The sequence below is a fragment of the Syngnathus leptorhynchus genome, chromosome 11 (genome assembly GCF_054491065.1).
Source record: "Syngnathus leptorhynchus isolate UIUO chromosome 11, UIUO_Slep, whole genome shotgun sequence".
Taxonomy (NCBI): domain Eukaryota; kingdom Metazoa; phylum Chordata; class Actinopteri; order Syngnathiformes; family Syngnathidae; genus Syngnathus; species Syngnathus leptorhynchus.
The window spans coordinates 2428575-2455178 of NC_141205.1; the positions used below are offsets into that span (position 1 = coordinate 2428575).

The 26604-nt window shown below is 41.7% G+C and overlaps 5 protein-coding genes across 9 annotated transcripts in view; all 5 read right to left on the reverse strand.

Annotated features, from left to right (window-relative positions):
• Positions 1-624: 624 nt before the first annotated feature.
• ddi2 (DNA-damage inducible protein 2) lies at positions 625-7398 on the reverse strand. Its single transcript, XM_085923604.1, has 10 exons — positions 7273-7398; positions 6953-7092; positions 6042-6171; positions 5501-5863; positions 5172-5298; positions 4931-5058; positions 4490-4618; positions 4285-4388; positions 4005-4197; positions 625-2770 (listed from the first exon to the last, which is right to left on the reverse strand). Exons 1-10 carry the CDS (start codon positions 7319-7321, stop codon positions 1704-1706), a joined length of 2430 nt encoding a protein of 809 aa, XP_085779730.1. The 5' UTR covers positions 7322-7398; the 3' UTR covers positions 625-1703.
• A 132-nt stretch (positions 7399-7530) lies between these two features.
• Positions 7531-12112, reverse strand: edem1 (ER degradation enhancer, mannosidase alpha-like 1). 2 transcript variants are annotated; one of them, XM_085923600.1, is made up of 12 exons: positions 11498-12112; positions 10831-10903; positions 10447-10722; positions 10194-10377; positions 9820-9994; positions 9627-9747; positions 9374-9544; positions 9168-9241; positions 9002-9098; positions 8748-8930; positions 8584-8658; positions 7531-8486 (listed from the first exon to the last, which is right to left on the reverse strand). In XM_085923600.1, exons 1-12 carry the CDS (start codon positions 11941-11943, stop codon positions 8322-8324), a joined length of 2040 nt encoding a protein of 679 aa, XP_085779726.1. In that variant the 5' UTR covers positions 11944-12112; the 3' UTR covers positions 7531-8321. The 2 variants fall into 2 exon arrangements, with proteins under 2 accessions (XP_085779726.1, XP_085779727.1); XM_085923601.1 differs by having other exon boundaries at positions 8339-8658; positions 11498-12111.
• Positions 12113-12610: 498 nt separating this feature from the next.
• Positions 12611-19011, reverse strand: arl8ba (ADP-ribosylation factor-like 8Ba). Of its 3 annotated transcripts, none has more exons than XM_085924659.1 (7): positions 16010-17140; positions 14336-14416; positions 14165-14238; positions 13819-13912; positions 13676-13743; positions 13446-13516; positions 12611-13357 (listed from the first exon to the last, which is right to left on the reverse strand). In XM_085924659.1, the coding sequence occupies exons 1-7, from the start codon at positions 16325-16327 to the stop codon at positions 13308-13310; spliced, it is 756 nt and encodes a 251-aa protein (XP_085780785.1). In that variant the 5' UTR covers positions 16328-17140; the 3' UTR covers positions 12611-13307. The 3 variants fall into 3 exon arrangements, 1 of the variants encoding a protein (XP_085780785.1); XR_015067601.1 differs by lacking the exons at positions 12611-13357; positions 13446-13516; positions 13676-13743; positions 13819-13912; positions 14165-14238 and adding exons at positions 17163-17305; positions 17716-17826; positions 18440-18565; positions 18682-18804; positions 18876-19011 and having other exon boundaries at positions 16010-16980; XR_015067600.1 differs by lacking the exons at positions 12611-13357; positions 13446-13516; positions 13676-13743; positions 13819-13912; positions 14165-14238 and adding exons at positions 17716-17826; positions 18440-18565; positions 18682-18804; positions 18876-19011 and having other exon boundaries at positions 16010-17305.
• A 612-nt stretch (positions 19012-19623) lies between these two features.
• Positions 19624-23089, reverse strand: gnat1 (guanine nucleotide binding protein (G protein), alpha transducing activity polypeptide 1). Its single transcript, XM_085923157.1, has 9 exons — positions 22984-23089; positions 21988-22030; positions 21605-21746; positions 21380-21537; positions 21162-21290; positions 20860-20989; positions 20586-20739; positions 20246-20449; positions 19624-20007 (listed from the first exon to the last, which is right to left on the reverse strand). The coding sequence occupies exons 1-8, from the start codon at positions 23087-23089 to the stop codon at positions 20259-20261; spliced, it is 1053 nt and encodes a 350-aa protein (XP_085779283.1). The 3' UTR covers positions 19624-20007; positions 20246-20258.
• Positions 23090-24077: 988 nt separating this feature from the next.
• The window catches only part of sema3fa (sema domain, immunoglobulin domain (Ig), short basic domain, secreted, (semaphorin) 3Fa), a 40923-nt gene continuing 38396 nt past the window's right edge, over positions 24078-26604 (reverse strand). For both annotated transcript variants that reach the window (XM_085923695.1, XM_085923696.1), the window contains one exon: positions 24078-26487. In XM_085923695.1, coding sequence (XP_085779821.1) covers positions 26041-26487 — 447 coding nt within the window. In that variant the 3' untranslated portion in view covers positions 24078-26040. The remainder of the gene's footprint in view (positions 26488-26604) is intronic.

Consider the following 26604-nt stretch of genomic DNA (forward strand, 5'->3'; position numbering starts at 1 on the left):
GAATGAATAATTGAAATGAATAAATTAAAGAGTCAGTACAGTATACTTTATCGTCACATGTGTCTTCAGGGCGTTCTCGCTGTTGTATATTTTGGACTAACTCATGTTCCGTAGTGGGAAAACCCCGGATGTGGGAGGGGGAGCTTCGGGGACGTTCAGTGTCGCGATGTATGGCCAGTGAACTGACTGTGATGAAAGGAATAAAGCAGTATCCATCACGTCGTTGTCCGAACCATGCTTGCTACATCAGAACCTGGAAAATAGTAAAGATATAACACTCTCCACCGGCGGTGGCCTTCATCTGGACATAGCAATACACTGTTAGTCTCGTCGCTAAGGCATGAATGCGGAGCGCACAGTCCATTGATATGAAAGTCCCCTAGCAGCGAGCTGGTTGATGTCAGCGATAAAAATAGAATATCTTCCAAGAATAGCTCAAAAAAATCTAGTTTCTATTTCGCGGAAATTCCCATTTCGCGGTTGGGTCTGGAACGTAACCCCCGCGAAGTAGGAGGGATCACTGTACATTTGTTATTTTTCTGGTTTCGTGCTTTTTAAACTTAAAAAAAACCTCAACATTGTTAAAAAAAATGAAGATTTCAATTGCATGCCCGAACGCACGCATTGTATACAAATTCTAATCCCCGTTTTATTTTGCAATCTCATTCAAGACAAACGTGAATAAATCATCAGAAAACATTGTATGGCAGATGACTGGATAAAGCCATGTGATACAAGATGACGGGTACATTTTAATCTATATTCTCAGACAGAAAAGAATGAAATGAACATAAAACGTGTACGTCTACCCGTCTTGATTTGACATACGAAAACAAATGATGAACATCCATAGAACAATAACGACAACAAGAAAAGCGCAAAAATTGGATTTTTGTGTCTAACACATTTTCTCGCTCTTATTTTTGGTAGATTTGTAAACGTGTTTAATATACTGAATCGTGGAGAGAATTTACTTTTCCATGGGTAACTCTTGCTACACAAACATCAGAAAATGGCAAGATGCAAGTTAAACATTCCATGGTTGAACAATAAATGACATACAGCATGTCATTATTGACAAAAAATATATAGAGAAATTGCATTAAGCAGTGTCAATACACTGGCTGAATTTGAGCACTTTTTTTTTTTCCCAATCAAAATCAAGCTGATTATTTGTCACAGAAAGATGATGTGGATTGATAACTTCTCACCCATCTCCAAAAGGTTCAAGACTAACTGATAACTGTCAAACTGGAGCATTTTCTATACTTGTCACCAGAGTCTGATTATCAAAAAGATTCCCCTGCCTAATCAATCACATATTAGTCAACCTCTCCTCGTCATATCTGGTCTTTCACAATTTGAATAATTTAGATGTGTACTACGCTTACGTAGAGAAAGGTCAAATCAAATGTGTATTTTGCTTCAACAATAAATGACATGTATCGATATGGGATCACAAAGAAAAAAAAATCAATGTATATTAGAAAACACCCTAAAATCATTCAGATGGATGTACGTCGGCGTGCAAATATGCACCACGTATATCCGCTAATGTCAAGAAAAGGATGATCAGTACTGTGCGACAGCATATCCCTGTTAAGACACATTCCCTGCAAAGAGGGGCACGAGACATCTGGATCAAAACTCAAAAGCATAAAAAGGAGATGAGACGTTCTTTGGGGGAGGGGGGGCTCGGAGTCTTAGGTGGGCACGGTGATGCTGCGGGCCAGGAGCGCCAGCAAAGCCAGCTCCACGACCCCGTGCGCCTGCTCGAGAGCCTCTGCAGCATCGCGGGCAGAAAAACCTGCAGCCTGGATTCTCTGGATGTGTTCGGCTGGATATTGTTCTGTAAAGGTTATGGGAGGTGGGGCGGAGGTGGGGCCGGAGACAAGACTGTCCGGCGTGCTTACTCGTCCGTGTGCATCCCCGCTCCTCTGGTGCCCCTCCAGGGGTTCCCTGAAGTCCCCGCCACAATTGGGGGAACTTGCTGACTCGGGATGATAAACGCTGGAGTCTCTGGCTACAGTTGGGGGTTGTGGAGGACCCACTAACTCGGGATGATAGACGTTGGGGTCTCTGGCTTCAGATGGAGGCTCCAGAGGCCCTTCCGAAGAGTCTGCCGCTGCACTCTCAGAGGACACATCGCAAGCAGTAGATGGTTTGGCTTTGGCATCGCTTGGTTCCGCTCTGACTCGGGTTGGCTCCTCCTCCTGGGGATGCGTTGAGGGATGGGGAGTACTGCAGTTGTTGGAGAGCAGCAGTTCATGGAGCTCCAAGAGAGCAGCGGCCAGGGACGGGATGCTGTCAGAGGTCTCGGGCTGATCCCGGCACGAGGAGTCCATTTGGACCGAGCCCGCCTGGCAAGGATCTGTCGTTCCAGACTCGGCCGCCTCATGCTCCATGGGCTGACTGGGTGCTAGTTCTGGATAGGGGAGGGCTGGGCTGTTCTCTGTTTGGGATGCTTCCGTAGTCCCATTCTCATCACCTTCTGGACACTGGGGGGCTTCAGCTGACTGACAGGCTCCCGGAGCTTCTTCTACCGAGACAGTACAATCTTCCAGAGGGGGAGGCTGGAGCAGATCCTGCTCTATAGGCAGATGAGGTTCCTGGAGGCCAAGTTGGTCCGATCCTGAGGTCAGCTCCAGGGTGGACTCTGAGCAATCCGAGTCAGCTTTGTGGGGATGGGCGCTTGAGGACATTTGGTCTGCGGCTGTGGGTAGTGACAATGGCGGCGGCTGCGGTGAGCTAGTCTGTCCGTCTGCAGTGTCTTTTTGGTAGAGGGAACAGATAGCACAATCGGATATCGTGAGAAGATGAAGTCTCATCGGAATCTGTGAAGTCACAGCACTTCACTTATTCCACATTTATATCTTACAGCACTTTTTCCTTCAAAATGCTCTACAAAACACCCCATAAATTCAACACAAAAAACGTTTTTTTGTTTTTTTTTTAAAACACAATTATTCGCACACAATCTCTTGCTATGAGTTGTGGGGACTTACTGTATGTACATATGTGTTGGAGAGCAAAAGAGAGCAATACAACAGTTTGTCTTTATGGGGTGTTGTGTGGAGAATTTCTTTCTTTCTCAAGCTTCTCTTTCGCCATCCTCAAAGACAACCTACATGCAAAAATACGGCCACAAAAACAGTAGCAGATCCTGTGGCAAAAAACAAACCATAATCTAGGTGGTCAAATAAAATAAAAAAACAATGGACTTTAGCGCTGGCAATGATTGGCTTGTGATTTTTTTTGCAGTACCTGATTGTATGGCCCCTCTCCAGCTGTCTCCATTTGCATCAGTGCTGTTCTGCTCATGGGTTAAGGCGCACACCGCACACATCATGCAGAGGGACGGAGAAAGTTAGCAGTGGCACACAAAACATGCAGCAACCAAATCACACCTTTTTTGGGGTGTAACTTTTTGGATACATCATCGCTCTTACTACATACTGTAAAACTACCGACAAAACCGCTGTTAATAATGAACATACTGTATACTCCAGGTATTTTAGTCATTGGTTTACGCATGTACACAACATGCACACGTGACTAATTAGCACTCCGCTAATTCATTTCTCCTGAAGATGAACAACTTAAGTCCACCTACCTAAACCCAACAACTATCTACCCATCTAGATAACGTAAATGAAAGTAAATGGAAGCAATGTAAAGAAATGTATGGCACTCATTTACATTTACTGCTAATATCAGTAAATGAAAACAAATGCTTTGTTAAAAAATGTGTAAACATGATTCTCCATATTTTAAAATAGCAAACATCCTAAAATGAGCCGTCAAACTCCGGTGCTCAGCAGATCCACATCTGTTGTTGTAAACCGAGGCCACCTTTATCAAGGCGAAGGTATGGCATGATTATGTGACAGCATGAATAAAACGTGCGTGGCGCATGCAATTGTCATTCTAAAAGAAAGGATGAAAGAAAGCTAAAAAGAAAACAAAAAAACAAGCCAATGATAGCAAAGACCATACATACATACCACTTTCGTGTATGGACCGCTGAAGTGCCTCCGCAAGCTCCCTGTCCGCCATCTCATCGGGGCGGGCTGCCTCGCGTCCCTCAGGCCCGTAGGCCAGCCGGGCGCATTCGGGCAGCTCGGCCTCGGACAAGAAGCGAGTCTCGGTGCCCGTTGTGCCGATGACAAGGACGCTTTTCTTCAGATCGATCGAACACTACAAGTCAAAAAAGTCAAATTGATTATGCTTGTGGATTGTTTTGCATCTTAAAAATTGAGAGTGGGGAAGATAGGCACTTCATACCTGGTGTCTCTTAAGCATGTCGAGACCGAGCAGCATGTCCATTGGCTGGTCCTCCAAGATAGAGAAAGAGCAAGGAAGAAAGTCCCCTTCGATCTGGACCTGAGCTGCATGGACACAAGAGAAAGATCATGTCAGGAGACAATGCAGCACTGCGCCTTTTGTTTTTTGTTTTTCCCAATGGTGAACTCCACAGGAAAGCACCTACCCAAATGAACCCTGCCAATGATCTTCTGCGTGCCCACACCCTTGGCGATGCCCGCCCAGCGGCGATCTACTAATCGCATGATGTTGCAGCGGTCTGCACAGGCTTGGCTCATGATGGTCATTTGAGCGCCTGAGAGCAAAATAAGAACAAACCTCATACATCTTGTATAAATATGCAATTATGTATAACAGTAAATGTAAAAACTAATTTCCAAATGTGTTATTTAAATGTGAAATTGTTGTCATAGACATTGTGCAGAGCAAGTTAGCTTAGCGTTTACAAGCAGCCAAAGATCACAATTTCAATCAGAAAATGAGAACTTGTTAGCCTTACAACCGTGTGTTTGGAGAGTACACTTTACATTTTCACAGACATGTTGTTCAGACACCTGGGAAGTGTTTTTAAATTGGGGGGGAAGCATAATATGTCTCCAACAATTACCTGAGTCGACAAAAGCTTTGACAGGGTGCCCGTTGACTTTGCAATTAATGTAGAGCATAACAACCTGCCCGAAGCTTTCTGGGGCCTCCTCCATTGCAATTGTCATATTTTCTTCTACGTTGTGCTGCCTGGAACGTGTGCAGATTTAAGCGTTAAGCAAGAATAAAAACATCTCGCATGTCGCCGACGCTGGCTCGTATTCTCAAAATTAACAATGCGTAGAAAAAGACTCAAGCAAAACCTGATATCTTCCTCGATCTTTGCCTGCGCTTCTAAATCAAAAGGATCCGCAGTCAGCAGTCGGATTCGCTCTTGCTCGCGCTTGGCTCGATCCTGCTGTTGCTCCAGCAGAACTTTGGTAAAGCGCTCTGAAACCAGAACGAGACGTTTACAATCTACATCGGCTGATGTCATACACAGTAGAACACAAATGATATAATATTTGGCACGGTAAGAGAAAATTAACCATGTTAAGACAGAATTTAAAAAAATAGTTAAACACGAGTAATTCTGTTTCTTTTCTTCTTAGTAAGTCACAGCTCAGTACGTCAGCATAGCTCTTTGGTTTACCTAGATCTCCGCTCAGCAAGGCCTCGGCGAGCGGTGGGTTTCGCTCTTTTAGGAGAGACAGTTCGTGCGGATTGGACAGGAGCATCTGCTGGAGTAAGGCGGGGTCATCAAGCCCCTGAGAAGAGGAGCCGCGAACGGCCGGTGGGTTGATGGTGGAGGGCTGCGCGCTGAGCTGTGGTTGTTGCTGAGGGGGCAACTGCTGCTGCTGCTGCTGCTGCTGCTGCTGCTGCTGCTGTTGCTGCTGCTGTTGCTGCAGCGCCGGTGGTGCGGCCTGTTGTTGCGGCGTCCTAACGGTACTACGGGGAGCCGTTGAAGTCGAGGCGCCTGGGACTGTGATGGAGCGAAAGTCGATATGGGGCAGACCTACAGGAGGAAGGGGAGGTTAGCGAGATATGACAACAATGAAGGCTGAATTACCAAAAATATTACACAAATAAAAGAGGGGTCTGTCTCCAGTTTTATGATGGGCCCCATTCATTTTTGCGTTGATTTTCTTTTGTGGTCTCCACCTTTTTAGTCAGGAATTCCATGACATTCTCACCTGGGAAGGCTGGCTGAGTGGGTGGCGGCCTTCTGTCGGCTTGCCTGAGGACCACCACGTCTCCATCCTTCACCCCGTAGGTCCCCAAGGCACGAGTGGGGTCTTTTAGGGGCTGCTCTACATAGGAGATCTTAAAAACAAAATGTAAAAACACATCCTGTCACAACAGCACAACCGATGGTAGTGTCAAATAAGCTGCATGGAAATCATTTATCATTGTGGCTGTGCAGTTCTTCACTGTGTGGAACTGCACCACACCATACACAGACAGACGACTTGGTCATGCAGTTAATAGGGGTAAATATTATTATAATTATTATTTTGTTTTAACCAATATAGTTGTGAATTAAATTGCAAATCAGGTAGTTGTCCATTGATCAATTAAGAGTGACATGAAGACATTGTTGAGCAATATCTGATTAACAGTTTTGTATATTTGACGATGATGCTTTGTTCTAAATACAATATTTATATCAGAGGTTACAAACCATTTGAGTAGGGCATTTTCCCCCACTCATATATTTACTCAAATAATTATATGGACTACCTGTTAAATGTAACTTGACTAACATCGGGTGGCCCATCACTGCTTATTACACCGTGACATGTTTGTGTTATTTGTTTAGCCGTTAGCCTTCGCAAACAGACCTAGTCGCTAGTCTGACATGTATCCCATGAAAATTCATTGAAACGAAGTTTTTATACATATGCGAATGACATCAACTGACTACGTGTTCTCACTGACGCTATATGACGAACGGCCAGCGTTTGGCGAATTTGCCCGGCGCTTGTGTCCTAAAACGCAAGCAAAAGTATGATTCATGCTAGCAAAGACGACTGGGCTAACTAGCCACGAGCTAGGTTAGCTCGGCGTCTGGAGCTCAACAGCCCACCGCCGCGGGTGTCCGTACCTGAATTTCCCCCGCCGGGATTCCCGATTCCAGTTCACAAAGTGCCACAAAGTCTCTCAGCTCCAGCTCTGGGGACACATCGAGGGCGAATGTGCTTTCTGGGCGATCTCTCGGCGCGCAGAAAACGGTGACCAGCATCGCTTAATTTTGGAAGCAGAATCAGTTGGCAAACCGCTGCAACAGATAAGCACTCACTACATTTGCTTTATTCACACAGGAAAACGCCTCATGCTCATGCTGGATTTGCGACACTATTTAGTCGTATTTCACGCCACGAATACGTGGAGCTTAGCTGATGATAGTGAGTGTTGTGAACTTACTAGTATGCGTACGATGTGACAGAAAATCATTCAAAAAAACTCCCGACATCAATAAATCTAGTATTCTCCCTGCGATGCCGTACCTCGCCTAGTTGCTTTTTACGACATGTCGTTAACGGAGATTGGAGTCGTAAAAACTCATTTCCAATCTACACCGCTTCCTATGACATTTTGTATTATGTAATAAAAGAAAAATATTAAAAATACATGACTTAAACTGTGAAGACGTTAAAGTAACAACACGTGTGCAGTCAAATATTACTTTTCATGTTTTTAATTTCTTCATAATCATTGAAATGCATTTTATTATTACTGTATGATTAAAACAAATGCAGATCTCATCTGCAGTTGGAGGACAATGAAGTATTTAAAAAATAGACCACCAAGCAAAAATCAGCATACAATTAAGAATGTGTGGCTTATCAGCTCTATTTACCACAGTAGAAAATACACTTAAATAAAGTGTTAAAAATTATTTACAAAACCATTTTTTTCCCACAATTATTATTACCACAATTAAAGGTTTTAGGTTTCAGATACGATTTTTGAGCCTGGGTTAGGGTTTCAAGTTGCCATTTGAAGGCTTTCAAATTAAGGTAATGATTTAATATTGGAGTTTCAAATTGGGGTTTCAAGTCTAGGTTAGAGTGACAAATTAGCATTTGAAACCAAAATAACACACTCAACTGTGCACCAAGTTTAATCAGCAAATGGACACGAAAATGTGCCACTTAAAAAAAAAAAAAAGAATACCTTATGGCCTTAGAAGCAATAACTAAGACATTATTTGATGAGATTGTTCATTTTTGTTTTTACTTACCCTGAGACAATTGTAGCAGGTATGAAACAATTACAATACTCCTGATAAATTAGGAAAAAAAAGCAAGAAAATGTTCACATAAAAACCTATGACTTGAATTAGTAGTTGTAAACATCTGCACATTGCAAGGGTCCATGTACAGAATAACACAAAAATGACTGAAGGCACTTAAAATATGGTCAAAATATAGATATTTATGCATTATCACACCAGAGTCATGAAAAAGCAATCATCGACAAAATAAGCAGGCACTATTTAAGAAGGCGGGGTAAAGCCCTTGTAGTAACGTACCAAAAGTCAATGAACGCTTCAATGTGTTAGAAGAGGTGTTTTTTTTTTTTTTTAATATCCCAATAAACGCAACCACTCCAAATTGGCTGACAGTTCTCCTCACCTACGGAAAAAAATCGAAGTCACGGTCCAGCGGAAACCTCTCTGTTCACATGGTAGTCAAAGTGCCTCCAAGCTAACAGGACTCAGAGCAGCCCTACCATTTGATCAATCTGCCTCATGTAGACGCTTTTCAGAGGAAGCGTGTATCGACGTGCCTCGGGGATCCGGATGCACTGAGCGAGAGGAAGACCAAGACATGATAAAGGTTTGAATCCAAATTGTTTAAAAAAAAAAAAAAAAAAACTAAGATGGTGATTCTTACATTGCTGCTGTTCCGGGAGGGCTGCTCAGTTATCGTCGTCTGCAACGCCGCGTCGTCTTCACGCGCACACTTGCCGTTCCACCTTTTCTCCCGGAAGCGCTTGTCGACGGGCATCACGTGACCCTCGGTGGTGAAGATGTACTTATTGCCCGATTTGTGAAGTGGGTTGTCCTCGTCAAATAGCTGTGGTTCAACAATAGGACGTAACATTAAAGAGGGTTTTGAATAATGGAATTGTCAGCGACAGCGGGTACCAGATAAAGGTATTTGCAGGTCTCGCTGAGGAAGAAACTCTCCATGCGATCTTCTTTGGATTTGTGTACAACGTGATGGAGGGTGGCATAGCCGCATCTGCAAATCACACACAGCACATCAATACACAGACAATAAAGGAGTGGGGAAGAACTAAAATGCACACACCTGACTTTGGTATTTGTTTCAAGGCTCTGGAGAATGTCCATTCCAACATGCAAGTAAAAAGGATTTTTGGTCGCCTGTAGAAGTGATCAAGACAATAAACACAAGCACAAAGCTGAAATTTGAAAGAGACTGAGAAAGTTGATGATGGTAGTAAATAAAATGTAACGTATCACACTAAAATTATATAGGATAAGTTGACAAGTCACCTGGTAGAGCAGATAGGTGGACTCCACCAACTCAGGTCTGAGCGGGTAAAAGAGAACATCGGGAGCCTGCCGCTGCCAGTTGTACCTCTCTGGTAACGCCCCAAAGCGTTTCCAGATGGCATAGTAGAAGGCGTGGAGGCAAATGGCGTTTTCTACATCACCATTTAGCACCTAAACAAAAAAACGAAAAAAAAAACAAAACAGTTGTTTTCATCAGACTAGTATCACAAATTTCACAGCGCTTTAATGTGACCTGCAGTCCGGGGAAAAAGGCCTGCAGGGAATCTATCCACGTGTTCATGATCTCGCCGCTCATCATGTTCACATTGACATAGATTGGAGGGTCGCCTTCTCCTTCGTTGCACGATTCTCGCCTATGGGAAAGGAAAGAATGGGCTTGTAGGACAGCGAAGAATTTCAAGTGTTGTAAACGGGGGAGCCCTCACCCTCGCCTCAAGTGGTTCTGGATGCTAGCGTAAGCGGATTGGAACATGGCATAGTCCTCCTTCTCGCCAAACAAGATGTATGACTTGAGCAGATACTCGTAGAAGGAGTCCATGCCGGCGCCCAGACCGCTCTGTTTGCCCACCCAATGGCCTGTTTGGATGTTGACGATATTGCCTGGTCAGAAGATTGAAAAATATTAAATATATTACATAAAAAATATTAGATGTCAAATATTTTCTGCATACCTTGTCAAAAATACCATTTTGATCCATGAACATAAACTTATAAACCTGCATTGTATTCCGAACAGCTTGGAAACCAGTTGGGAGAGGTGAAATGCCTTAAAATAAATGTGACGAATGCTCTAGTGTACCTAGAAGACCAGTTTCACTGTTCCTCAGCTTCCAGAGGGCTCTGACCGCTCGTCGAGCCACAGACTCAAACGTGGAATCTCCGGTCAAGCGGCTCAGGATTCCAAACTCCACCAGCAGAGATCCAGCTCCTGCGGTACACGTCTCGTTAATACTGCCGTACGGGACTCCGCTTTTCAGATTCACCTGCAAAAACAAAAAGGAATCCGAAGTAAGGAAGATTGAACGTGAGTGCCCGAGGGGCGTGGAACTCACCCTGGGGTGCGGGATGCCTGTGCTGGTGTTCTCAAAGGCAGGCAGCAAGCGCACGGCCAGGTCGTGCGCCAAATGCAGCAGCTGGTTGTCGTAGCCCTCGAAGCTCACCCTTCCGAACGGATGCTTGGAGTCCGTGAGCAGAATGTGAGCTGAGATGAGGCTGCCTAATATCCTGATGTTGGCCTCAAAAACTTGCACCGTTGAATCCTTGTCAAACGACACAGTGTCGATAACCAGCTCGACGGCCCGCCGGAACTCCGTGACATTTCCGAGCACCTGAGGGAGAAACTCCCAATGAGATCTTTGGCTGAACGACATCGATCCTATTCCAAACAAAACACTTCGGACACTTCTGTGTTCTGAGTGAACACTTGAATGACTTACCAGTAGGGTGTCTAAGGTGTCGATAAGTGTTAGCGAGTAGTTTCCCAGAACGTCATTGATGTTGATGTTGGAACTGTAATTCAAGGCAAAATTGTCTTAACTACCAAGCACAATAAAGGCACAATATATAGTATGTCGTTTTGCTTCTAAATATGTTTACTTTCTGTGTTCTTGTTTGTTTAGCTAAGTCCACCACTGACTACATATTTATGAAATATGCTTAGATAGTACATTGTATGTAACATACGGAACATGAATATTGAACATCATATCATGACAAATGATCAGGAAATACTTCAGCCTACTCTTCGAACAAGTGCGTGACAATGAGTCATACAGAGTTGACCACTTTTTTACTTTTGGTTTTCTTTGACTTTTGCTTTTTTCACTTTGTATTTCTTGTTGAGCTGAGTTTGATCTTATTCCCCTCACAATTGTTTTTATAATGACACTACTTTACATGGTCAAAATAAGAATGAATTTAGAAAAACTTTGGAATCCTGTACTTAATAAGCTTGTATTTATTGCAGTAAATATGTAATGCATGGTAATTGCATTGTTGCCTTAATTCTGAAGAATGTCAAGTCATAATGTGTGGGAGCCTTTATTATTCCCTAATACTAAGCGTGCCACCCCAAAATGACCAGTGGACATCATGACAACTCACGGGTTGTGTACGTCAGGACCCCTGCCCTCACAGTCAATTGGGTTGAGCTCGTCTTTTGGGAACGCATACTTCATGTAGTTGTCATAACCAAAGTAGAACATTTCTCTGGCCTTCTCCTTCATGGTGGCTCTCAGCGTCCCCGGGAAGGAGCTGTATCTGCGGACGTAATCGTCCTTATTGCCGTCGAAGAAGCTCAGGTAGGACCTCTTCGGAGACTCCTCCGCCACCTTGGCGCAAGTCCCGGTGGTCTCCTCATGTTTGTTACCGCTTATCTGCTTGGACCACGAGTCGCCGCATTTCTTCTCCCCGGTCGAGGGCTCCTCCGTGCCGGCTTCGCCGGAATGGCTGGTGCCCAAGCTAACGTACGCTCCAAGTCCAAAGGCGAGCCACAAGCTGACAGACAGTCTCACGACGACCACACCGACTACCAACGACCGCCATTGCATCTTTGCTCTAGCTCGCTGTTAAAACGCATACTTTGGGTGTGTACGCCTACACGAAGGAAACTAATCTGATGTCTTGGGGTTTATCTGAAATACATCTGCTAGCTGGAAGTGCCTTGCATCGAATGACACGACTCCTGTCAACAAACCAGTCTGTCCCAAGAACCGCGCCTGTGATTGGATTTCACGCTATGACGTCCAAACGTTTTCGTTTCATGATTTCCGCCTCCCAAAAATTGTCAATCATGTGGGCGTTGTTTTGCGACACTGCTGACGTATTACTATGGTGGCCAATAGGAACAGCAAACCATGATGCAACAGCCCAGTCAGAATTGAAGTCACCAGCGGCCATCTTGCGTTGCCACTTGTTTGGCACGCCTTACTTCTGCTAGTTTTCAACGGCATTTTCATGTTATTTTCTGACTCCACGGCAAAAATGCCACAATGTGTGGTGTACAACTGTACAATATATCCGATTTAATGAGATAAACTGAAAAATATTCATTAATCTTTTTTATGGTAGCGTTTAAATTACAGGAAATATTACAGGGCTATTTATTAATGCAAATGCTCAGTGCAACAAATTAAAGAACAGATAGGGCTTTCTGTGGCCCCAGGGCCATACTTTACCCACCCCCAAGTTAGCCATGCTACGCTTTAACAACAAAGTAAAACTCAAGTTCAGTTCACGTATTAAAAAGCAAGCCTTTATTTGAATACATTGAAGTGATTGGTGTCTTTAATTCCTCCTTGGCACAACACCTCGCATGCAGTGTTGCTTCAGATAAAACATTTGCGCAAGGCACTTCAAATTTCGCCATTCGCGCAACACAAAACAGATTGCTAGGAGGCTTACTTTTTACAGAGCAGAGTACAGTATACACACTACAACTCTGCAGCAGACGTCCTTTTTGATCATTCAGACTTTAAATAGAATCACATATTCATACGCGCAATTGCTGTTAAAAATCATACAAGCTAGATACCTACCCTTCGTATAGACCTGCTTGACTGCATAATTATCACAAATATACAAGGTGGGGAAATGAATCAGCAACAAAAAAAAGAAAAAAAAAAAAAGAAAAAAAAAGCCGCTTTACCATTTAAACAAAAACATTGTCAAAAGTCACATCGTACAAATTTACAGGACAAATAATGCCAATTACATGTCTTCATTTGGTATTGGGATTACATTTTGGAGTAGTGCATTCCCAAAGAGTTTGGACATGGTGGTGGGGGTACAACTGGGGGGAAAAAAAAAAAAAAAAAAAGCAGAAGAGTGCATGTGGTGAGTTAAGGACACGTCCGAAGTGGCATGACGGTTACATGGCAAACAGCTGGCAATCAACATCTGCCCTTCATCGTTTTCAGCTCCTCCGGGACTTTGAGTGCTGAATGAGCCACTGAAGGGTGATATCTGAAAACAAACACAGAAAACAAACCTTCTGAATGATTGTTTTATTTTGAACAGACCCCCCCCCCCCCCCCCTTATTCCTCAACTCACCAATGTTGTCTTTTTCTTTGCAAGAGACGGAATAGCAGCATATCTCCCTGTCCTGAATGGCTGCCAGATTCCTAAAAACGGAAAAGAGCTCATTTGAACAAAAACCCACAAAAATGTGTGTAATGCTTAAATGATGTACGAGAGCAGATTGTAATGGTGATCTGTGACTTTTGACAAGTTTGAGCAGAATTGTATCGCAAACAGAAATGCCCTCCGTAGTGTGGACTTACATTTTCTCAATAAGCTGTTTCTCATCTAAAGCAGTCGGCAGGTCTCTTTTGTTCCCCAGCACCAAAACCTACCGAGACAGTCACTTTGTGGAACAGGTTGTCACAGTAGATCACGAGGAGCCGGTGTGAAAAGGAATACTCACGGGGATCCCTTGCAGCTGAGGTTTGTCTAATAGATTGTGAAGCTCGTTCCTCGACGCTTCCACCTTGTCTCGGTCTGCCGCATCCACCATGTATCTGGAAATGAGCACCACAGTTCTAGGTTTAAAGAAAACCCTTTAAATGCCGTTTTTTTTTTTAATTTATTTTTTTATTACACTTAATAGAATTAAAAAAAAAAAGTTAAGACTTTCATTTTCTATTTTGACACCAATATTTTCATTTTTACTACAAATGAATATCAGCTCCCGATATCGGTTATTGGCCTCCTTGTCTGCAAATAGCATTAGCCTAGCTAAAAACCTCAGTCTATCTATCTGCTGTACTTACACAATGGCGTTGACACCCCGACAGTAGCGCTCCCACATGCTCCGAAACCGTGGTTGCCCTCCGATGTCCCAGATCTGCAGAGAAAATGCGTTGCCATTCAATACTACTTCCTCTTTGTAAAAACAACACAAGGATTGATTTTTTTAAAAACAAAAAGCTGGAACCACCCACCTTGATGGTGACATTTCCTTTTGTGACCTTCCTCATATTGAAGCCAACTGTGGGAATCATGTCTTCGCTGAAATGGCCTGACTGAAAGAAGACACGTTGATACATTAGAGGCAAACTCTTTACTTTGGCTGTTTGACGGACTATGGGTGAAGTTAATCAATTGGTCATTGACTAAGGCTGAAAATAATAATCACGTAATCATACATTCATTTTCTATGGCGCTTGTCCTCATTACATTGACAATTTTTTTTTTTAAAACTTGCAATTGTTAAACTTGCTAAATTTGTAAGCACTACTTAAACTCTCACTCATGTGTCGTCAACAGAAATGGCTCATTCGTTTGTTTTGGCCTGCATGACCACGACATCTAGTGTGTGTGTGCGCGCATACAAACACACACACAGCACAGCACATGACTACATGTGGTCACCTGACACAGATAAGTGGAAATGAATTCAGCGGTCTTATGACTGGAGGAAATCCCACAAGTCCTTGCAGGATGGAACAGAACCCCAATAAGACCAACTATTTTAGGGTTGGAGTAGGCTACTTATGATGACTTAGACAAAAAGGTGCTCATCTTTGGCATGTTTGTCGATATACAGCAGAGTTTAAATTGGATTTTCCCTTGGCAGGATTATAATCAGAATAATACATTGAATTAACATTAAAACCAACAGCACCACATCGAATTAAAAGCAGCCCATGACTGTTAATACGACTACTCGTAAAAGTAAAACAATTGAGGCATCATAGAAGTTGTAACAGTAGCAAGTGTATGTGTCAGTTACAATAACATTACGTGTGCATCTTGCATCCTGTTTTTACTCTTGTCATTTATAATCGTTATGTAAATGTATTACTTTATGAAAAATGTAAATTATATTGCAGAAATATTGGTTGTAAGATTAAGTCTAATCTTGAAAATATTCTAATATACAATGTTGTATAAATTAAGACTTGTTTTCCTTGAAAAATCCATTTATCTCCGAGAAAAATTACGATTTAACGACCAATGCTTTGCTCAACTATAAACAACCAAATATTTTATGTCATCTCATGACAATGACTAAATATTAAAAAGAAAATTCTGAAAAGATGGAAAGATATTACTTTATTCTCATAAGACTAAGCTCGAAAATAGAAAAACACTTCTTAATAATTGACATTTTTCTCATAAAATTACGACTTGTTGAATATTTACAATCGATCACTCAAAAATACGCACATTCGCAAACAAAAATAAATAAAATAAGATAAATCAAACCGGTTACTCTCGTAAAATTAATCAACACACTACACTACTATTGATTAATATTGATATTCATTTTACGTTACATTCACACTTAATATGTCATAAAGTGAAAAATGTGTTTTCCCAAATGAAAATGGATAGCGATGCAGTCGTCATAAATACAAAGCCAAACACTAGCTTGATCGTGCTAGCCAGCCTTACTAATTCAACTCCTAGCAAGCAAGGATGAACTTTTTTATGATTAAAATCCAGTTTTTTTTAATGACGGTAGCACCACAGCGTGGTAATATTACATTATGTATGACCTGCGGAAACAAAGGTTAAATCGATGACTTCTTCCTAGTCATCGCTCTCCCATCATTAGCGCTCATGCTATTAGCATTGGGCTAGTTAGCCCCAGCTAGCAGGTGGCGACTTACGGCGATTACGTTGACGAACGTCGTTTTTCCGGAATACTGAAGGCCGACCAGGGTCAGCTCCATCTCTTCCTTCCAAAAGAGAGACTTGAACCAGTCTAAAAGCCGGTTTATTAGCGCCAGCATCTTGGGAAGTCGGTGGTGGTTCGCCTCTTCCCTCCCTGTCAGATGTTTGGTTGGGCTTTTCCAGATAGGGAGGGGAAGGAGGGCGTGGTAATGGGAGCCGGCCAGACCGTCATGTGATCGTCGGTCTGGGTAAAGGGGGTTTGCCAGCGCCCCTACAGGCGGAGGGTGAAAGCACCAGGGCCGAGCAGTCCACATTTCAATTTACCACAGTCAACAAATGTAAACACATAAATAATAATCGTAACAATAATAACAATTGTTACTGTTGTATTCAAAACAAACTGTCGAGATCTGTTGTAACTTGTCATTGCTGTATTCAAATGAAACTTCCGCCGCCCTTTTCGACAAGTCATGCAAAAACCAAATGTGAAATGAAGTTGAAAAAAGTGTTGATTATATACTTGCCGAAATAAACAAAGCAAATTAAATTCCTCGTAGTCCTGACTGAATGCTACGGCAGGATGAATATTTTTGACATTATGACAGGATGCAGGTACCACACTATGTCCTTGGGCATCACGTCATAGTTTTAGTTACACGTAAACATTTTTCATAAATTTCAAGTTAAAGTTATCTGTGTCAAAGTAATTGCAGCTGTTTGCCTGTGTTTTTTTAATTAAACCAATAGGGGCCATGCCATAGACATTTGTTTTGTTCTCAAAAATGTGCTGTTCTCTGTCTTCACCGCCTTCTAGCCAGCTGCAACGCACATAGTTTTCCATTCATAGCAAGCGTGCATCGTATGACCACAGGAAACCGTGACAACAGAAGACATTATGTTTGTGGTTGGAGAACGGAGAACATATCTGGGTATTCTTGTCAAAAGACAAAAGAAATCCAACCACTTCCTGTAAGATGTCCCCAGCCGGTGAATGAACAGAGCAAGAGAGAAAGAGAGAGAGAGAGAGAGAGAGGGAGAGATAGAGAAAGAAAGGGGGGGAGTAAAAAAATAGAAAATATTTACATTACATTTGTCATTAGAATGGAGCTTTCTAAAATTGAAGGCCCTTCCATAACATTCCAAACACACCCATCCCTATGACAAGTTGGTGACAATTTCCTGGAGCTGGTTCTTAGAATCAACCTGGATGAAGAGCTGCTGCTGGAGCCCCCTTTCTTCCATGATGGACAGGTGTGGGCGACATGGGGTTGTGGTTGTGGCAGGGGTTATCGCTGAAGCACACGTAGAAGGAAACAAACGATCAATACACTTCATCTCTGAATCAAAGTTACAATCATGAAAGAAAATGAGTAAAATTTAAGAAGTTCAAAATTGGCCAAGATTTTAAAATCAACATTGGTTAAAATGTAAATGTAAAAACTCGGTAATTATGTTTAAATGCGTTGAACATTTTAAAAGGTGGCCAAAGTCTTGAACAGATATTTTAAAAACTGCTACAAATACTACAAACTGGACAAAACTGTGGTAAAACTGAAAAAACATTAATTGCAATACTTAAAAAAGTAAAGATGGAAAAGTCAGTGAAGAAGTTAAAAATCCTTACAATTCCAACATAACAAACAAATCACATGTCGGGTTGTATGGTCAAACATTTTAACACACAAAATAACCATAAACCCACCTGCTCTTTTTTTCTTTGCAACGTTTATGCAGGTGTGAAACAAGATCATCAGAAGAATTACAGCCAGAATACCATATCCGATGCCAAGGATCATACAAAATGCATCCTTTTCTGGAAAGGAATCAAGTCAAAGTTTAGCTGAAAATGCATTATCAACACCCATTTTTGCAAGCTTAGACATTGTAAAAACTGAGACGAAGTCCAAACCAAGTTGGAGAGAATATGAGACGGACCTTTACAACTGGCTAATTTCACCGTGACAGAAAAATAGTGAAAGCAAGAAGAAGGAAAGAAACTACATTGTCCAATACATCTTGTTCCCACAGAGCAGAGACAAAATGTGAGAAAAACATATGATTTGCTTGAATGTTTTGATGTTGCTTGCGTTTTGGTGTTTAAATGTCAAACATTTTTAATTCTCTTTTTTTCGCATGTGCTCTTTTTACAATAAACCAGGCGTGATGAAAAAAAAGTGGTTGAATGTTCTTTGGAAACCCCAATGTGGTGTCATATATTGTCATACATGTCTGACATTTCTTGACCACAACTTGCAGGTGCTCAGAATGCGTTTGAAGTAAGTTTTGATAAGTGTGGAAGAAGTATAACAATATATCTTAAAACGTTTTTTTTTATATATACTCTAATATTAAATGTCTTACTATCTTCAGCTTTCACCAAGATAAATGTGGGCTCACTATATTCATCACTTCAAAATAGGCCTTACCTGTTTTCTCCATTTCTTCACCAACATTTCGAGAAGGTTTCACGCACTCTGAGCACGTGTTATTGGAACACTTGAAACCAGGGCGACACAAACACTTTGCGGCTGGAGAACATTTCTCTTCATAGTCTGTCCAGATACAATAAATCCAACCACTTTCTGTGAGATTTTATGCACTGGTGTTTTTGATCATCGTACTGTGCTTTGTTTAATTGTCTTCTAGGACGTTCACGATAAGCTCTTACCTTGGCACAACTGACAAGGAGTGCATTTGTTAAAGACATTATACTTTTCAGAGAAGGAGTTGTTAGAACACGGGCGACAGATGGTTTCTCTCGTTTCTGTGCAGAAATCCTCCAGATATTGCCCTTTGAAGCAGAAAGTGATTAAATATTTGATTCACTTTAAAGGCATCAATCAACCTGTGTTGTTTTCTTACCTGGAGGGCACTGTTTGCAGCATCTCCCATTTATAAAAGCAGTCCGTGGATCAGGACACTTTGATCCAGCCACATATTTGACAACCCAAATGCACAAAGCAAAAACAGCAGCTAAGGAGGGGTGAACAGAAACCATTATTGGCAGCGCTCCACCTATGCGTAAAGTTTTTATAGTGGCTGTGGGAGGAGTCTTGGTTGTACGAGGCAAGAAATGAATCCTCTTCATATGGCTGTAAAAGTATATATACAATTCAAAAATTATTTGATAGTGGCATCCATACTTAAAACCCATAATTTTATTACACTTGGCATCAAACCCTATTTTTACGGAAGAGGATTAGGGCCAGTGAAGAAAAAAAAATGAAATGGGGAATTCTGACTTTAAAGTCAGAATTCTGAGAATAAAGTCAGAATTCTGAGAATAAAGTCAGAATTCCGACTTTAAAGTCAGAATTCTGAGAATAAAGTCAGAATTCTGACTTTAAAGTCAGAAATGGGGAATTCTGACTTTAAAGTCAGAATTCTGAGAATAAAGTCAGAATTCTGAGAAAAAAAGTCAGAATCCTGTCACCCCTCGTTTTTTTTTCTTCACTGGCCCTAATCCTCTTCCATAAAATTTTGAAACCAATTCTAGCATCACTTTATTTATTTCTAGTTTCTCATTGGAAAAAAAATAAACAGACACATAATTTGTTCTCTACAGAAGCTTTAATAGTGGATTTGGGCATGGGACTGTTTAACACTCAGGCCTAACCCAGGCTTGAAATCCTAATTTGAAACACTAACCCGTAGGTCAGTGTCACAGACTTTCAGTTTTAAATTTAAAGTGATTGTGTCTAAAAAAATAATATTAATAAATAATCATACAAAGCCATTGCTAGTCTAATAGAGATTGAAGTGTGAATGTGCATCTGAGAGAGAAACTCGTTTGGATGTCTGCTAGACGTTGCAGACAGCTCGTTAGCTCCACTAAAAAAAAAAAAAAAAAAATAGCAACGGGGGAATTCTGATGGTTTGCAGTTTCCGTTCAGTCCACAGAAGTCAAAGCTACGACTTCCCGCTCGTGTTTTGAGAGGTTGCTTTGTTGTCCTCAGTAGGTGTCATGGTACACAGAGAGTATTCTTACACAATTCTGGAAAAAAAGACAAAAAATCAGTCCTAACCCACGATTGAAACCATAATTTGAAAACCTAACCCTATTGAAATTTTGTTCCAACCTCTCTGTAAAACCCAAATATGAAATGAAATCTAGATTTCAAACTTGAACGTGGCTTCAAACCATTTAGTTAAACCCCAACCTTTGTTTGAAACCCTAAGCTAAGCTTAAAAAAATACTTTACAAGCCTACCCAGAACCCTATTTGGACTCACGTGCGAAGCTCCTTCAGAAGAGACCGCAGTCTTTCAGGTTTTCCTTGATGATGATATCGGTGACAGCGTCAAACACAAACTTGACGTTCTCTGTATCGGTAGCGCAGGTCATGTGCGAGTAAATCTCTTTGATGTCTCGGCGCATGTTCAGGTCCAGGAACTGCACTTTGATGTAGTTGCCAGCATCCTCGTAGGTATTTGGACCTCAAAGAGATGACATGAAAAACTACAGATCAAATGCAACTTTTGTAATAAAGTGAAACAATACAAACGTTAAGGTATAGCTCAGTTTCCTGAAAAATCGACTAAAATACAATTTTTTTGTTTACTAAGGCCTCACCATCATAGTCGGGGAAGCACATGCTGAGGTGAGCCTTCTTGATCTTCTCCACAAACACGTCCTTCTTGTTCAAGAAGAGGACAATGGAGGTGGTGGCAAAGTAGCGATGGTTGCAAATGCTGTTGAACAGGTGCAGGCTCTCATGCATTCGGTTCTGTGGAGAAAATAGACTGCCTTGCGAACCCCCATTTTAATAGGTGGCTAAGTTGCTACGCGTATAGCCTGCTATGAAAGAACACAACGTCCTTATACATGCAATGTCCAAGCCTCTCACCACTTCATCATCCTCCACCAGCACCATGTCGTAGGCACTCAAAGCAGCGATAAAGATGATACAGGTGACCCCTTCGAAGCAGTGGATCCATTTCTTTCTCTCTGACCTCTGACCACCCACGTCAAACATCCTGCATAGAGGCACAGGGAAGGTTCTAGTATTGAAAGGTTGAAAGGTTCTCATCCCTGGAAAAGAATCTAGTCCAGAGAAGAGGCTTGGGAAAACCTTCTCGTTCAAACAGAGTGAGGAAATTACTGTTTGATTTCTACGCTTTTGAAACCTCAAGTTTTCCTTCCTCTCACCTAAAATTGAGATCTTTGAAGGAGAACTGGGTCTCGATAATACCGGTTGTTTTCACCCTAGATCGTAGCACATCCTGCTCGGTGGGGACATAACCTGGTTGAACCAGACGCTCCAAGTCATTCAGGTAGCTAAAGGACAGAGAAAGAGCGGAATGAACTCACAGTTTTTTTTTTCTTTTCACAACTTCCATCTTAATTTTGGGACGAGGCGTACTTACTATCCGGCTGAGTCATTGAGTTGGTACTCGGAAGCCCGGTCAAAGCTTGCCTGGATGCCCGAGTCCTTCCACAGGCGTAGGATAATGTCGGACAGCTCCTTAGGCATGGTGCCCTCCTCGATCGTATCGGCCAGGTGCATCAGTTTCCTGGCGTCATCCTGCAAACAAACCAAATGATCAACACGGAGGACACCCACGGTGTGGTACGCCTGGCTTTTCTACCACCTGCTGATCTGGGTGGCCGTAGTTGATTCCGAACGTGGTCATAGCTTTCACGATTGCCATGATAGACTGAAGGGTGTTGCTGTAGATGATAGAGATGAACTCCAGGCACTCTTCAAGAGAGTAGCCATCTTGATGGATAATTCTAAAGATTAAAAAATGTAGGTGTTTATCTGTTGCCTGATAAACAATTTATTAGTGACTTCATTAGATACACAATAGTCAACGTCTTGTGCAGTCAATTTTGTGTGCCGCTACTGAGTGAGTTTTTGGTTGTTAGGGTTTGCTAAATTAAATTAAAACAAACAAATTACAACCAATTATGGATGTCATGCTTTGGTGCGCCCAATCGACTTTGTAATGTAGTAGAAGAGTAAAATTCTTACTTCATCTGTTTGACAATTGTGCTTTTTCCTGATTCGCCAGCCCCTACATGACACAAACATAATTATTGACAAAAAGAACATGAGACAAATGCTTCATATATTATTATGGAAAAATGATGAGGTCATGGTATTCATATGGAGGATGCCGATGGCTCCTAATGCTTCTTATAGCACATCTAATCTGCTTCAAAGCTGATGTCAGGACAAACCTGTGTGTGTCCCTGACCTACATTGTCATGATGATCTCACTAACTCTAATACAGTGGAAGGATTCAATGTTAAAACAAATATTTAAAATTGCCAATTGAATTATTTTATTTGTTGGTGGTGACTAATAATAAATAGAAATTAAAAGAGTATACAGTCAGACAATTATTTTGAGAAAAAAAAACAGTTTCTCCCCCCATTGAAACGCTTGAGAAAAAGTTAAATGTTAAGGCCAGAATTTTTTTACATTTTACTACTTATTAATAGGTTTTTAAAATAGCATCTTCTAACTTAAAATATTTGATATAATATATTCATTTTTTTTATAGTAAACAGTTTTATATCAGATTCAATTTCAAAATCTTTCTGGAGAAAAGGAAGATTTTTAAAAAAGAAATTGAAGTTTCCTTGTTTTATTTTATTTGATCTTTTGTAAACATTACAATGCAAGATGCAACATTTAACTTAAATTTCCTTCATTAAAATACTGATTGCTGCACATGGATATATTGTAGTATTTTTTTAATTACTTCTTTTATTAACACAGCAATGCAACTTTTAATTTTATCCCCTCATTGAAATACTTCAAAAATGTAACCTAAAAATTATTGATTCAAATAGTTTTACATATTTTGATGTTAAATGTTATATTAAGTTGATTTATGTTTGCCATTTTTTTTCCTGTTCTTACCCTTTATACACATTCTAATGTCATCATCATCTTAACAAGTGCCATATACTGTAAGTGGCCTCGGCTCCACTGCGAGGCCTTCAGTTTGTCGACTTTACCGAGCAGAAGCAGCTTGACGGTCCTGGCGTCCTTGTCGGCGTCCTCCTTCAGCTTTTTCTCCAACTCCCTGGAGCGCTTCTCTTCTGCACTCGCTCCCGCCCCCATGCTGCTGGTCCCGGCTCCGGCCCCTCTGCCAAAGCCAAAAGCGCTCAAGAGAACAAGTGAATCGGCAGATCGGCCCTGTGCTCTGACCTGGCACCGGTAAACAACTTTGCAAATGTTTTCCTTTCAAACTTAGGAGAGGATAGTGGGCGTCCTCCTAGCCCACCTGACGGGAAACCCGACCAATGGGGTGCAAGGACAGGAGTTTGGGAGGTGCGAGGGTGAGGGTCCATAGGTGAACCAGACGGAGACGGGGACTTTGCTGCGCTCAGCGGAAGATCAACATCGGCTCAAGTGCTTATCTACTATGAGTCTGGACACAATCGTTCCCAATGAGTCCGTACGTAAGCGGCGACCCTCTCTTGAAACCATTGTTTGAAAACCCAAATCTAATTTGGAACTCTAACTCAGACTTGAAACCCCATTTTCTGCTTCAAACCCTAATTTGAAACCTTAACTTTTTTTGTAACCTTGATGCTGCAATCTAACTCATCGTGCTGCTCACCCACCTTGGCTACCGTGAGGCAATAATGCAGATGTGCAAAAACGTTTGTTCAATAACTACAAAATAGAGACTATTAATAATAATAGAAAACATTTTAGTACAGGTTTGTACGGGAGCAGTGAAGTGTCTAAAGAGCTTTGTGGGTTCACCTCACAGATCTTATTGACCTTAATCTAAGGCTGGTTAAGCATCCTAATCTACTCACTTTCAATTATGTGCATCTGTATGTGTGCTTGAGTCATACCTCACACTTTTTTTTTTGTATAGCCTTAATATGACCCCTTTTAGCATTAAAATACTAACTTGTTTGAAACCCTAACCCAAAATTGAAACCATAATTTGAATCCCTACTCCTGCCATGAAAGCTTCATTTAAAACATTTGTGTGCTTCAAGCCCAAATTTAATTTGAAGGGCGAATCTTAATTTCCAATTTTCACACTTCCTCACCAAAGGGCAAACATGAGATAGAATTTGTTATTATAAAATATAGAGCTTTTATTTATTAGTCAGCAACATTGATGGGGAAGAAGTCATTATTATTATTATCATGATTATGTTTACAAGTCATAACAAGTGTGCATTTTATCAATGTCATACTTTACACCAATGACCCAGAGGGAAGTCTGCAAAAACACAAGAAATAAGATTTCAAACATAAGTACAATCTGGACTCTGACACCCTCTTAAAAAAAGCTGAGCCCATATTTATTCTTGTTTTTTTTTTTTATATTATTTTTATATTCCCGCAATGAGAAAGACATTCCCCGACATCTACAGGAACAAAACCTCTTTTTAGACAAACACTTTACATACACTGTACATGCCATGCACCATGAAAAGACACCCTGTCCAAATTGCTTTGTACCTTTTCTATCAATATGCCCCCCCCCGCTCGCTAATTATTGAAAAAATTAAAGATGAATCATAACTCTGACATAATTCATTCTCAGCGGCGACATAATATAGACTCAATGAAACCAAAATGTGAAAACGGCAGGAATGCAAAGTTGACCTTGTGTGAAATCTTACATCTAAAATGTAAGCCATCCATATTGAACTGCACTCTCCCTTTTTATGACCGTGTGTGTGTGTTTGTATTAAAGTGCGTCTGTGATTGTGTGAGCGTGTGTTAGCAAGTGCTGTGTGGTACTTGTATGAGTGTGTGTGTGCACCGTGGGGACATCAGAGTGTGTATGTGTGTAACCCTTGTCAAACTGCAGCACCGACTATATTGCATGTGCACCTGAACAAAAGTATTGGGACACACGGTTGTTACAACGACAGTAAAGGAAGCACGGCAATGTGTTTGTACACCGCATGATTCTTTTTAGGGACCCTTCCACAAAGCTGGAAGCTTAGAAGTGTCGGACACATCTCCAAAATATCAAAAGCGCCTTTAAATGATGTCTCACATTACATTAGTGTGTGTTTAGTGACAGAAGGTGCTTTGTTTTTATTTTGTACAGACTCAGTTAAAAATAGCTGCCTGCTGGAATCTGCATTTTGGGAGGTCAAATTGTCACGTTCATATTCCTTAAAGTCTCCTTCAGTCCAATGATCACTCTGTACTGAAGATGCAACAATTAGATGGAAAAATAACTCAAGTGGGCGACAGATAAAGCGATAATCAAAAATATTATTATGAGTGATTATCCCGTGGTGTGGGCTGTGGTAAGAGTGATTTCTTTTTTGTCATGAACACTCAGGCCTACTATGTGGCAGCATTTTAATGTCATGATGGTGAGCTAAAGGCTTTTCTTTTAGGTGCTACTTGGCGTAAAAGGCTGGAGAACAACTCATATGACAGACTTTACAAAATGACAAACATATTCTTTGCATCTCAGTAAAGATTTGTTGGCATACACTAATTATTTTGCAGCGGAGTACGCTCGTTTCTTTCCAGAGTTGGATAGTAGCAGCAAGAACACACTTGCCATTTTTTTTCTTCGACTGTGTTTTTTTTTTTTCACATTTTAAAAAGTGTGCACAAAGTTAGACAAATCCGTAAAATTATGGCCAGGTGGTGGAACATGAAAATAATTGACTTGCGTGGTCCTGAAAAATGTTCCTTTTGTGCCGTCTTTGAAAAGCTTTTGAGAGGAGCATTTTAGTCCAAGTTCCACTTTTCAGTTCTCGTCCATGCGGCGGTGAATGCTCCCAAAACACCAAACATAAAAAAAGACAAACTGGACAAAATACACATCGTCAGTAACACTAACCAGAACATTAGAATAATAACAACAGCATCCTATTCACAAAAAACATTTTTTTTTTCTAGATAGGTACAAAGAATTACTTTTTACAACCTACAATAAATATTGTGTTTCATCCAAGAGTTTTTGTCTTTTCTGCTGTATTGCGTCCATTTTGAGTCACTCCTCAACACCGGAGGAATAGTGTAGCGTTTATGGAGTTGTGGTAGACTCACGACTGGTCGATTCAGGCGCCTCATGTCTCCGCGGGACTCGTCTCGTCGTCGCGATGCCGGCGGTTGCGGGGCTTCTTCTGCTCCTTCAGCTCCTTCAGGCTCTTGGCTTTGCCGTCCCCCAGGCCGCCGCCACCGCCGCTGTCTCCCAGCTGCCAGTAGTCTTGGCAGTACTGGTTGATCAGGCCCATTTCCGGTTGGCTCAGGATGGTCAGCAGGTCCTTGTACTGGCCGGCGCTCGGCGTCCAGGCGCTAGACTGCAGTGGCGCCAGGGCGAGGGAAGGTGCGCCCGTCTCCACCAGGACGTTGTTGACGGTGCGGCTGGAGAGTACCACCAGCTGCAGCTTGACCAGCGTGTGTTTGAAGTTCTTCTCCGTCGACGTACACTGGTAGATGCCGCTGTCTGACGGCTGCAGGGAGCGGATTAGGAGGCCCTGGTCCGTTTTCAGGATGCGGCCCTCGGAGCGAATCTGGGAAGTGGCAAAGGTTAAAGCACAGATGGACAACACAGACGGCAGTTCCTCTTAGTATTAAAATACCTATGGCCCCCCCAGAAAAAACCCCAACAGAAGTAAAACTAATAAGAA